Genomic DNA, 13,757 nt, shown 5'->3' on the forward strand with positions numbered 1-13,757 from the left:
AAAAAACATGTTGTTACCCAATAAAAAAATTTTAAAAAGTAAAAAAAAGAAGAAAGAATGATGAAAAACATCCCTAACCTGGCGAAGGAAATAGATATACAAGCCCAGGAAGTGCAGAGAGTCCTAAATAAAATTAATCCAAAGAGGAACCAAGATACATTATAATAAAATGCCAAAGGTAAAAAAACAAAGAGAAAAATTTAAAAGCAGCAAGAGAAAACCAATTAGTTACTTATAAGGAGCTCACATAAAATTGTCAGCTGATTTCTCAACAGAAACTGCAGGCCAGAAAGGATTGGCAGAAAATATTCAAAGTGATGAAAAGCAAGGACCTTCAACCAAGATTACTCTATCCAGCAAAGCTATCATTTAGACTTGAAGGACAGATAAAGACCTTCCCAGACAAGAAAAAGCTAAAAGAGTTCACTACCACCAAACCAGTGTTACATAAATGTTAATGGAATTCCTTTAAGAAGAAGAAAAAGAAGAAAACAAAAAACACGAATAGAATGGCAATAACTACATATCTATCAATAATCATTTTAAATATAAATAGATTAAATGCTCCAATCAAATGAGACAGAGTGGCTGAATAGATAAGGAAACAAGTCCCTTACAAATGCTACCCACAAGAGACTCACTTCAGATCAAAAGATACACACAGACTGAAAGCAAATGGATGGGAAAAGATATTTCATGGAATTGGAAACAAACAACAACAACAAAAAAGCTGGAGTACCAATACTTATACCAGACAAAATAGACTTTAAAACAAAGGCTATAACAAGAGACAAAAAAGTGGACCTAATAATCCCACCTCTGGGTATTTATTTGAAGAAACCCAAAACACAATTTTGAAGGGACATGTGTATCCTTATGTTCACTGCAGCATTATTTAAAATAGTCAAGATATAGAGGCAGCCTGAGTGTCTATCAATGGATGAATGGATAAAGAAAAGGTGGATATATATATATAATGGAATATTACTCATGCACAAAAAAGAATGAAATCTTGCCATCTGCAACAACATGGATGGACCTAGAGGGTATTGTGCTAAGTCAGACAGAGAAAGACAAATGCTATATGTGTAATGTAAGAACAAAATAAACTATATGTGTAATGTAAAGAAAAAAATAAACAAACTCATAGACACAGAGAACATTTGGATGGTTGCCAGATGGAGGAGATTGGGGTGGGGGGTAGGTGAAAAAGCGGAAGAGATTCAGGAGTACAAATTGGTTGTTACACAGTAGTCATGGGGATGTAGGGTATAGCATAAGGAATATAGTCAATAATATTGTAACAACTATTTATAATGTCAGATGGGTAGTAGATTTATTGGGGTTTTCTCTTCGTAAGTTATACAAATGTCTAATCACTATGTTGTACACTTGAAACTAATATAATATACATCAGCTGTGCTTGAAAAATTTTTAAAAATACTTAAAATATAATCAATCAAGCAATCAAAAAAAGTGTACTGGCTGAAAGCTTACAGGGACAAATATGCAAATATTCCTACAAAATAAATTTTCATAATTATTGTATTATATCTTTGTTTTGATTATAAATTTTCTAATAGCAACATTTTACAGAACAAATTGCTCTAAGAGAAATACCTACATATTATAATATCTCTCTTTTCTTCCCACTGATTCTCTCACTATAAGTGTCATGTAAGCAAACTCCCAAACTATTATTCTGTCTTTGTGAGGCAGCTCCAGAAGAATGAACGTCTTCAGGCTCTGCTTCCTAGCCAAGCCACGAATTAATAAATTGGCAAGGTCAGGCTCATGTTCAACAACCTGCCTTGGATCCATACCTGCCAACTCTCTACATAGTTAAGGATTTTTGGGCAACGCCTTTAGATTAATTTGACAAACATTTTTTCTGTTGGAAAATCTTTCTCTGCCAATATATTCAATACATTTAATTCTCAAGCACTTCTGCTGATAAGTACCTAAATTCTCATGAAAGTGATTCTTTTGTAAAAAAGGAAGCAGTACTGAGAGAAAGATCCAGGCGAGTCTTCATTTGAAATGTTCTTCCACTTTCTGCTTTTTGCACATCTAGTGCACTTCTAATGCTAAAATTTTAAATTTTTCTCTGGATTTTTCTAAATACTTCAAATTTCATTTGACTAGTTATCTCTCTTTTTGTTTCTGGAGAGAAAGGCAAACACATGCAGAAAGAAAAAGGATAGGTAAATAAAGAATAGACACTTTCAAAGGGCTGTCTCCTTTGTTTATAAGGTACAGGAGAAATTTGTTTGTTTTATTAATCATTTCACTTTAAATCCAAGAAGCTGTGTGAGACAAATGGAAAATGCCAGCAAAGATGACATGACAAAGAGGCTAATAAACTGCAGAATGCTTATGCCGTTGTGAGGAGCTGAACACCATAAACTGCCTCCTGGGTGTGAAACAGGTAGCTAAGCCTAAGCAGGTCATGGCCAGGCTAATGGCCATACTGACAGTGAAGAAGTGAATGCCATCAAGTACCCACATAATTCACAAATGCTGCAAAATATTAACTGTTTATTAATTATACCTTTAATATAAGATAAATTAAAGATCATCACATCCAATGTCTTACCATGTATCATCTAAATGAAAAACAGCTACATCTAGTACTCATTCTTCAGCTAATAGCATAGGGTAAGGAAAAAAAAAATTCTTTTGTACTTTGTGACAAGCACCAAAATAATTTGAGCATCTCTAACTCTAATGATATGATCAAGGCAATTTAAAAATATTTCAACCACTCACATTTTACTTGCGTAAAATTCCCTTACAAATAAATAAGGACTACCAGATTTGTATATGTGCGTGACTTTCTGACCTTTTATTTTTAATATTTCATTTATCCATTACACTATTCTGTGCTTTGAATTGACATTCAATACCAAGAGAGCAAATCCTCCTAAAAGATATCTCATCAATTGTTTATCTTTACAGAAAATGAGGAAGAATGAAATACTAGTCAGAAGTTACCTTCTTGATGGTCTCCAGCATGGAACGCCCGCCCTGCCAGGGCTTGGAGTTCTTTCTGATACAGGACAAACTTGCCATGCTGTGCCACTTCCGGTCCTCCAGTTTCTTATGAAAAGCATTAGCAAGCAGAAGCACCGTGTCATATATGTAAAGGTTTGAAATCTGAAAAGACATTAGACAGTAACCATTAGGATCACTGATGGCAACCATCAAGAATATGGAAAAAAATCATTGGCTCAGTTGCTTCTGTTCAGGTCGTAGAAAGTCGGTTTACTGGGTTATTTATTAAGCAGGTTTCTTTTTTCATTTCCCGGGCAATTTTGCTATTGAGAGTGAAGTCTTGTCTGATTATATGCTTCGATTGCTTTTTCAGCTTATTTAGGTGTGAAAGAGAAGATAAAAAAGAGAAGTTTCGACAGAGGCAAGGCTGTTAGTGTCAGTCCTTAGAAAATCACTGGCCCTTATTTCATTTTGAGGAGGTAAGGATCGAAGGGCTTAAGATTAGAAGAACAAACTGAATAATACATATTCTGAATATCAAGTTTTTGCATTTTGGTTATTCCGATGGAGAAATATCAACTCAATCTTACATATAGATGAGTGTCATAGGTATCAAAGAATGTAAAAGAATAGGGAAGCTGCCATCTGTTTGCCTATGGGGATTCAGTAATGAAAAAAAAATGAGGAAACAGCACCATTCATAAACATTATCATGATTAAGAATCTATACAAATTATATAGGCATACACATGCATTGCAATTCATTACCATGACAAATATCATAAATAATTAATTTTTGAAAGTGTGTTTATATTAAAGCTTTCTTCTTCTAAGGTAACCATGTTATTATCTTCCTTCCATACAGACTGAAAAAGGAATTATAGAAATATTTGCTAAGGGCTACTGAACTCTTACATTTAACTCTTGCCAGAACTACTTTCCATACTACCAGTTACTGAAGGTGTTTATTTTGAAACAAATTAGAATACTTAGAAAATACAAATGCCTGTAGATATTCAAGGTCAATAATATCTGTAAAATGTTATATTATAAGCTCTCTGAAGGAAAAATCTAACATAAAATTAAAAAACTGATAAATCAAAGTAACTCTAAAAAAATGAACCCATCTTACATCATTTAAATTCTCTCAGTTATTTTAAAGAGTCTTAATATAGCTTTTTCCTGAAAACAAAGGAGACAGTATATTTACTGTCCTTTATTTATAATTAATCATGTAGGAGTCTTATGAAATTGTCTTCCCACCTCACAGAATGGTACTAAGTTCAACTGTTAAGATAATGAGTTTGATGCTATGAACAACTGTTAAGTGCTTCCTAATAGTGCCTTGTGTGTTTTCTTTCATTACTCAGTAAATCTTTAATTATTTGTGTTAAGCATTATTTTGTATGTATAATACTTACAGGAGGCAGAGCTCTCTTTAAAGATACATTGAACACTCTTATACACTGTGTTTGCTCTTTATAAGGAAATTTGAGGGCAGGCTATCCTCCCCCACCCCCTCCTCCCTTTCCCCCTGCCAGATAATTACTACAAAAAGTGGAGGCTGGGGGAAAGGCAGTAATATGCAATGAAGGAAGAGTGGGACTTGAAGATAAAGCAGTCATTGACTCAAAACCCAATCTGTATTAGACTGTGAAGACCGAAAAGGAAAACCTGGAAGAAACATGAAGGATGAATGGGCTGTATCCAAAAATCCAGAGCAAACCTTTTGATGACTTCTCAATAATCTGCAATAATCTGGCCTTTTCTAAACTCTTCTGGCTCCACTGCCTCAGATTTACTTGCTCTTATCTTTCTAGCTTTATTTTGCTCTTCCCTCTGGCTGATTGCTTGAAGTGTGTATATGACATCAAAGCACTCTTTGATGTCTCTTTATCTTTCTCCAAATGGTTAACTTTCTCTAATACTTAATTCCTAGGGATGGAGCTAGCTAAATCCTACCCTGACAACTTCTCAGGACTGTCCCCACTCCCAGACTAACTGGGCAGTCCTCATTTCATCTCCCATAACACTCAGTGCATACCTCTATTGAAATATGTCATAATGCTCAGATTTCCCTCAAATATGCCTTTTACATTAGACTATGAGTTCCTTCTGGACAGAGGCTCAGGGTGTACATACTTTCCCCTTTGTACTTTTGTTTCTCTTATTGTTTATTTCCCCCTGACTTAGCCTAGAGCCTAGGACATAGTACTTGTTTTGTTTTGTTTTGATATACTGAGTTGTCGGAAAAGTCATGACGCATTTTTGCAATGAAAAACATAGAAAAAATACATCGTGACTTTTCCGACAACCTAATAGTTGTTAAATAAAAAAAATAGACAAAGAAAATAAAAGAAAGTCAAGTTTAATTTCAGGTAGATTTGATAGAATCCAAGACATGAGAAACTTGACAACTTGGTCCATGCACACCTGACACTTTTGTAGTACAGTCTTTTGTTCACCTTGTGAAGTGTGTACATTGAGCATGCGTTCTGGTCTTAAAGGTGAGTGCTTTGTGTTCAATATGTGGCAGGTGCTTTCATCAAATAACTGTCTCTCCTCATTTGCCCACATTCCTAACTTCAGGATCAAAAGGAGGTGATGACATTTCTTTGAGCTTTTTATTACCCTTTTCATTATTTCTTTTTCAGGCAAGTGCCTGTTCTCTTTTGAGGTCCACACTCTTTGCTGTGCCACATTCACAGCCCCTTCCTGCCATCATCTACTAACCTCTTGGTCACCCGTTCGTTTTTTACTCCCACCTCACTGTGATCCCAAAGTATCTCCCAGCATTAAAAAGGTCATTTTGATTTCTACACACAGGATCTTTACTGCTATTTTGGCCACAACCAACACAAGTGACTATTCACTGGACACAAACACACACCTCCTTTAACATCTTAAACTCCAGCGTCCCACCATCTAACCAAAAATTTCTCTCTACCTTACTGTCACTACACTGGTTTTCTGACCTCACTGAACCAGCACCCACCTCCTTTACAAGACAACCTCCCAACGTTTGACAACATCAATTACTTTCCCTGAAACATCATTTTTCTTTTAGTTGTTCATCAACTGGTATAATTTCTACCTTGTTTTATCATCTCAGCTCTCTTCCTCTGTTCTCTTATTTTTCAATGTTTCTGTTCAAAGTTGAATACTCAGGACTAACACATTGTTGCAGATACGATCCATCTAGGAGAGACATAAGGTCTATCTCTCTTGATTTTAGCAAAATGAATTTGACATGGGGACTGAGATTACATTAGGATGGTTTTGAGAGCACATATGAGTCATGCTATATCATACCAAATCTACCTACACCTTAATAGCCTTAAACAGCTGGCAAACCAGGTCTCATGACTCTAGACATCCTGTAATTGATTTTAAACCTATTCTTTATCTCTGTGGAATTTCAACTTTTACACTTATTATTCAGTAATTTTAACAATTTGGATCTTGATTATGTTACACAACAAAACTTTCCTAGCTTTAACTCATTTACAAATATGACAGGCATATTTTATTCATTTTCACTCAGATAGTGATAAACATTTAAAAAATAATAGGTCCAAGAACAGAATCTACTGGATGACCAGAGAGAGTTCCTTGTACTTCAAGAGTAGAATATTTATCAGTGTGGTTTGAATAGTCCTCTAGTTCCACACTTCTCAAATGTAGGGTCACAGAAGTGGTGGTAAATTATAGTAACAGAAAGCATTTGCAGCCACAGGACATATGTGAGCCATGTCCTAGGCATATTGGTTTTCCTTCAAGATTTGGAGAAAAGAAAAAGCTAAGTAATTTAGTTGGCAAATTATTTGAAAATCACTTTTAATTTTAAAGAAGCTCTTATGTTGTAACTTTTAACGTAATAATGAAATTTAACGTATTTTGAACTTAAAAAAAATATATATCTGAGGCTAGAGTGTTTACTGTCTTCTGTTTTTAGGAGTCCTTTGGTCAAAATGTTTGACTAACATCAATCTATCTAGACTTTTTTTAATGTCTCCCCATAGGCTTTATAAGAAATTGGTCAAACACTACATAAAAATGAATATATAATAGATTTATGACAGTCTCACAACCTAAGAAAATATTGAGTAGGACTTAGTTTAGCAGTGCTTGTTCTTTAGGAAGTCCTACGATCTTATTAGAAATTCCCCAAATCAAATATTTAATAATATATTCTACAGTTTATATAGATATGAATTTTTAGTCTATTAAGCTGGTTGTCACAAACTTTTCACCTTACTCTTTAAAATGGAGACACTATACCAATATCTCATACCTGAATCCTCTTCCCAAGTATTGCTGTAGTTCTAAATTATAATAATGTGATCATATCCACTGGTTTATTTACTGCTTTGAGAAATTATTTTTCAAACCTCATTTTAAAGCAGTAAGGCATACTCTTACTAACTCCAAACTCTTGCTCCCTCTAAAAGCAGTGGTTACTTTTCTTTTAATGATTTTCCAATTTGAAGACCATTTTTCTTAGATGGTGAAAACAGAATCAAAAGGATTTGAATGTTTCTGTTTTCTCCCCATTAGCTCCAAGCTAACATTCGTTTCTCCAAGCAGTGAGGCGCTATCTTCCTTCCCACTTCATATATTGCTAAACATTCTGGTTTGGATTAAAGCTTCTTTAACATTTATTGCACAACTTCAGCTAATCCTGGATTTTAGCATTTCTGTCACTAATTTACAGATTTGGGAAACTTGTATTTCTGTTCTTTCTAAATCTTAATTCCCATTCTATGTATATTACAATATGCAACAGCCCAGATATCTCTACACAAGCCCATTGCACCCTTTTCTCCTCTGTTGTATTGCTTATTGGGAATTTATAGTTGGGTTTCCATTTTTAGAGCTCACTTCAGTCATATTTTTAAACCTTTATTTTTTCTGACTAATTTTTAATTGTACCCTGCTGATAAAAATCTGTCTGTGATCATATTTACCTGCTTTTTTTTTTTTTTTTTTTTTTTTGTGCTCCAAGATGAGAGGGTTACTTCTCCTAGGGAACCACCTACTCCCCAAATTTCAGTCAATTTTTTTTTTCGTTGCTTTTTTAAACTTCAGTGAGATAAAATTTTCACCAACATAAGCCTCTATATCAAATGCTCTTTTTAGTGGGTGCTAGACTTGCTGGGATTATCATTTTGTGAGGCGTGTAAATGTCTGATCCTCATGTTATCTTGTATGCCTGAAACTAATAATAAAAAAAGAAAGAAAAAGAAAAAAAAACCCTCTAAATTAAGAAAAAAAGAAAGAAAGAAAGAAAGAAAGAAAGAAAGAAAGAAAGAAAGAAAGAAAGAAAGAAAGAAAGAAAAAGAAAGAAAGAAAGAAAGAAAGAAAGAAAGAAAGAAAGAAAAGAAAGAAAGAAAGAAAGAAAGAAAGAAAGAAAAAGAAAGAAAGAAAGAAAGAAAAAGAAAGAAAGAAAGAAAAAGAAAGAAAAGCTGGGTTGTTATAAGCATATAGGTAAGATTGGCATTAAAATTTAAACAGGTCTTGTTTAGGCTTCAGAGTGGCTTATTTTGATCATTGTCTTCTCCTTAATTACATTCAAATCCACAAATATTCACAAGGGTATAAAGCACTGTGGTAGGTATAATGGGGGAAATAAAGATAGACTAGTACTTTATAATGCCATGTCCTGGAGGGAACCTAGTCTAAAAGAGATTAAAATATAGTAAGAAACAGCAAGTTCCCAAAGCCAGCAAATGATCCCAAAGCCAGCTAACCTAGTAAATATATGAGGCTCACCACAATGGTGATACATATAAAGAAACAGATAGACAAGTAATGATTCATCTAAAAAGAAAAATCAAAACTCACTAAAGATAAGGAGACTATGGAGATATCATTCAAGAAAAGTAGTTTGGCAAAATCACCTTATTTATCTAGTATTATTGTAGTTGAACTAGCTTTCATAGGGTTGTATTTCCAAAATGTTCAAACCGAACATCTCTAAGTACTACGATGCTTTTGACATTAAATATTTTGAAGGAATCATTTTCTAAAACATATCACATATTTTTCTGACTTCTGAAATTGACCATGACTTTAATCTTCGTTGATTTCTCAGAGTTACAGTTTCAATACTAATATGCTAGCAGTATACTACAGTGATACCCTTAGAAACTACTTTATGACACAGAGTTGTTTTTATAGGAACAGTCCTTCACTGATAGGATATTCGAATTAGTGCATCGGATTGATTTCTTTTTCCCGCCTTTTGCTTTCCTAGAGTGCTCCTTATAGCTTGTTACTGTTGTCCACGTGCCTGCTTTTTGCAACACCACCTTCAATTTGACATATTGAGTTCTCCAGGGCAAAGAGAACAACAACAACACAAACGGGACAGGCTTTTCCTTAAGAGAAAGAAATAGGCTCTGGGTGAGTATTTAAAGGGCATTTTTATGAGTAAGTTGCAGGGACTTGATGTTTCTCTATTTTGCTGCTCCAAGGTTTTATTTATTTACTTTCAGATTCTTTGTTGTATTCTGAATAGTGAAGGTTACAGCTATATCCCATATGAGTTGGATATGACTACAAAATACCACAGCATTTGTTGCATTTCTAAATAGTGTTTTGGTCAGATCCTTCACAATGGAGACTAATCTTAAAAAAAAAGGAAAAAAGAAAAAAATCTATGTCCTTGTTATGCCAAAAATGTCAAACAACTTTATTAGCTTAATAATTTGGAGTTTGGCATTAAGGGGTATCAATCACAAATTCTACTGTGAGAAATGCTATAGATCTACCTACTTGCTGAGAAGACAATAACCTTTAGTTATTATGTTACTATTAAAAAAGTAGATATTTTGCTATAATGAGTTTAAAAGGATCAAAGACACAGATTCTTAGCATTCTTCCCATCAGAATTAATAAATCGCTGGAGGAAAAGAATAGTTCAAAAATTGCAAACGTGTATAATTCTAAATCCAGTGAAACTCAAAAACCCCTCTTTACAATTGCTCAACAAAACAACCATTGGAACAAACACCCTGACTTAGAATATACCTCCATATTCTGAGCAAAAGGATCCTTTGGATCACACAGTGTTGAAGATATTCGATGGTTGCCACGGAAACATCGCTGACTTATATTCTGGGGAACTGGAAATGTCTGTCGAATGATAGTTAACCTTCCAATTGACCTTCTTACAAGTTCCTGTACATCCACATCATTTATTTCCTATAAGATAAGAAATGGAAGAATTAGAAATGCTTTAATAGAGTAACAGAAAACCAAAACTATTAATAAGCTGTTATCTAGAAATGCTAAGGGATTCTCTTACTGTAATACATTTGTTTAATGCTGAGCCCACATCCAAATGAAAACAACAACATATATTCATTAAAATAAGGAACTCATTTGTATTTGCTGTCTGTGCTTAAACTATATCCATGAATGCCTAAATAATTTCAAATGGAGCAATTGATTTAAATACACTTTATCAATAAGCTTATAATTTATTATGTTGAACACTTTAGAAAAAATGTGTTGCCTAAACATCAAAAAAGTCAGAAAACAAGATGTTATTTTAATTTACTATTCATTAATGGCTTTCAACGTACTTTGGTACCTAGGAATATAGTTGCAATGTAAGAATAATATATGTTTTTCTTAGCAATGAAAAATGAGGCTCTTACATAAGGCAGGTAGAGAGAGCAAGAGGAGATGTTTTTTTTAAGACTTTTCCCAATCATTTCTTAGAACTATTGGTGTTAACCCATACATTTCTCTGGGTTAAGAATCTATTTAAATGTGCTTATTAAATGTTGAATAAATAAGTTAGTATATAATTGTGGTCATAATATAAAGATGAAAAACTGTTGGTTAACAGTGTGAACCAGGATGAGTGAGGGTGCTCATTACCCAAATTAAAGTTATTTTGCATATGAGTGTTTGCCAGACTCAAAGAAACACATTTTATACTTCTTTCTCCCTTCCCTCCCAACTCCAGACTTAAATTTTATGATTAGACTCAATCATGGATGAAGAAGCAACAAAAATGAAATATTTTTATAACATACATCTGTTCTAATTGGAAACAGTCAGAATAAAAGTGACCAGAATAAATTTTTGTTTTAAGACAGTCTTTACTAGAGCAGTGTGTGCTTTATAGCGTTCATTTAGAAACTTTTAAACCAAGGAAGCCTTTGAAATGAACAAATTACTGGTTTCAGTAGATTCTTATGGCAATAGAAATAAGAGATTTGACATAAGATACATTTTGGATTGCAGTGAGCATTGCTCAGCTTTGATACATAGAATTGTAGAATAATGAAAAATAAAAAGGCTAAGGTGTAAATTTTCTTGTTTACCTTACTGGACTAATCACATGTCCTTCTTTGTAGCATATATTAGGTTTAAAATTCATGCTTTATTTATGATCTTTATAAAAGATACATTTTGTGAAAATAAAATAACACCTGTCATTAGCTATACCCAGTAAAATATCCTGGATTTCTGACTGATTAATGCTTAATGTACCATAAAAAAACGGTTTTCTCAATTTAAAAGGCCATCTTTTTCTTTTAGTCTGTGTCATTTCACTGGCCACCAAAAAGTTGGTCACTTTTCAATTTTCTGTCATCTACTCACAAAACAGAATTAAACAGTGTCCTGTCAACTCCATTTTTAGCCTTCACCTGAACCAGAAATCTTTTAAAAATAATTAATATTGCTATTCAGCATCTCTACATGTTTTTTAAGTTCCATACTATGCAGACAGGCATTTTCATTTAAAAGCAATGAAAAATTATACCACTCTTTTCATAATATTGACATATATAACTATACTGCGTTATACATGTGGTCTCTTTTTCTTTATCAATACTAAGTTTTATCAACATTTTATCAGATGGAACCATCTCTACTTGGCTCCAGCCCTGATGAACTACCAATCATCTTATTAGAATAAAAACTTACATTTATAAGTGCCTACTATGTGTTAGGCAAAATACTAAGATAACCTATTATCTCATTTTCTGCTGAAAACAGTATAGATTTAGATACCATTATTCTCACATTATAAAGAAAGAAATAGGGAGATTCCAAGCTCTTCATTCAAAATACTCTGTATTTACAGTACGACTTTATAAATTTCATCAAATGAGACAGTCTCTGAAATAACTATACAAGAAGTCCACATTTCCTTACAGAAATTATTTAAATTAATATTCATGAGTGATAGAAATTAAAACGATAAAGATATATCATTCCAGCATCTGATAGCTTGATGATTCTATAAGGAATGATAAAGTCTTCTACCATGAGCCAAACTCTGTAGCAGGACTATTTTAAATCCATAAAAAGAGATGGGTTACTTTTTATAGCTTCCAAAATCTGAAGTTCTCAGGTGTCTAAGTAACTAAAGTATATCTGAGAAAACGTCAATTTGAATTGAATATATTTTGCCTATTATTATTTGAGGAAGGGAAAAGAAAGTAATTTTCTGGGAGGAAAGAATCTGCCATTCTGGAGGAAGCTAACAGACAGTCTGTCTCAAAAAATTTTCTTGCACTTTTAGTTTTGACACCTGATTTCAAAAATAGTTTGATAGTAATATGAAAACTTGATTAGGCAGCTATTTTATATTTACAGAGCTTCTGCATTTCAAATAGTGCATTTCAAGAGTGGTAGATGTAATGTTATATAAACACTGAGAGCCAAGTGAGTATTTAATCTATTACGAGATGCTTTTAAATGAAAAAAATCCGTAAGTAAACTTTTGTAGTAAAATAAATGTGAAGCTATTGTATAATCTACTTGAATCAATATTGTTTTAATTCTCCAAATTTTAATAATGTTTAAACCATCTGATTTTTCTAAGTAGTCATGACTCACTCTCCCAAGCCCCCAGTCCCACCAAATATGCTAATCTCTAGAGAGATACAGAAAATTCCTGAGTTTTAAAGCATTTAAAGAAGTTGAATTACAAAACTGTCTTTTTGTATGATTTATTTGAATGAGTATATTCATGAAATAAGAATTAATATTGCAATAAAAATAAACATATGTATTAGTGTGCCTAATTTTTCTCTATTTACTTCTCTAGGAGCAAGGCGTACAGCCATTTTTGCCCTCAAATAATTTACATGAATAACAAAAAATTATTAAGAATAAAGTCAATATATCCAAAAAAAAAATATTTCCTTGCCTATGATAACTTAAAATAGGGTAAACCCTGAACTGTGTAAAAGTGTAGGAAGAAGAAAGCTAAAATATCTGGTAGTCATACAACTCCATTCAGAAACTAACTGCCACTTCCCAGAACAAATAGTTTAGGAAAATTGGATCAATTCCCTTTGTAGGATATCAGCTTTAAGCATAAATTAATAGAACTCTAGGGAAGGAAAGGCTCTCAAAATCCATGAGAACAGATGGCAACCTATATATACCACAGAAACTATTCCAGTGAATGGGGTCCTTCTTTTCTTTTTCCATTCTTTTACCTTTTTTCATCTAACAAAATTTCTGGCTTAATAGGTATTCAATAAATGTTGAGAAAGAAAACATGAAATGAATGAATGAACAGCAAGCTTTCACCAAACTACCTTCTGAAAATGGGCAACTGAAATAAATTTGAAGTCTAGACACTGGAAACTTTAATAATTTTAACAATTTCAGGCTAGCCGAGTGGCTCAGTTGGTTAAGAGCATGGTTCGATTCCCACATGGGCCAGGGAGTTGCACCTGAGCTGAGCGGCCACAAGCTGCCAACAGTCGGCCTGATGGAGAATGGAC

At 33.4% G+C, this 13,757-nt stretch overlaps 1 protein-coding gene across 1 annotated transcript in view; it reads right to left on the reverse strand.

Annotated features, from left to right (window-relative positions):
* LOC109375588 (glutamate receptor ionotropic, delta-2-like) overlaps positions 1-13,757 on the reverse strand; it is a gene marked incomplete at its 3' end in the record, with an annotated part of 157,348 nt that overhangs the window by 14,057 nt on the left and 129,534 nt on the right. Inside the window, exons 4-5 of the mRNA XM_019631028.1 lie at positions 10,027-10,200; positions 2,995-3,156 (exon numbers count right to left, since the gene is read on the reverse strand). Coding sequence (XP_019486573.1) covers positions 2,995-3,156; positions 10,027-10,200 — 336 coding nt within the window. The remainder of the gene's footprint in view (positions 1-2,994; positions 3,157-10,026; positions 10,201-13,757) is intronic.

This window comes from Hipposideros armiger, unplaced genomic scaffold (assembly GCF_001890085.2).
Source record: "Hipposideros armiger isolate ML-2016 unplaced genomic scaffold, ASM189008v1 scaffold_975, whole genome shotgun sequence".
NCBI lineage: Eukaryota > Metazoa > Chordata > Mammalia > Chiroptera > Hipposideridae > Hipposideros > Hipposideros armiger.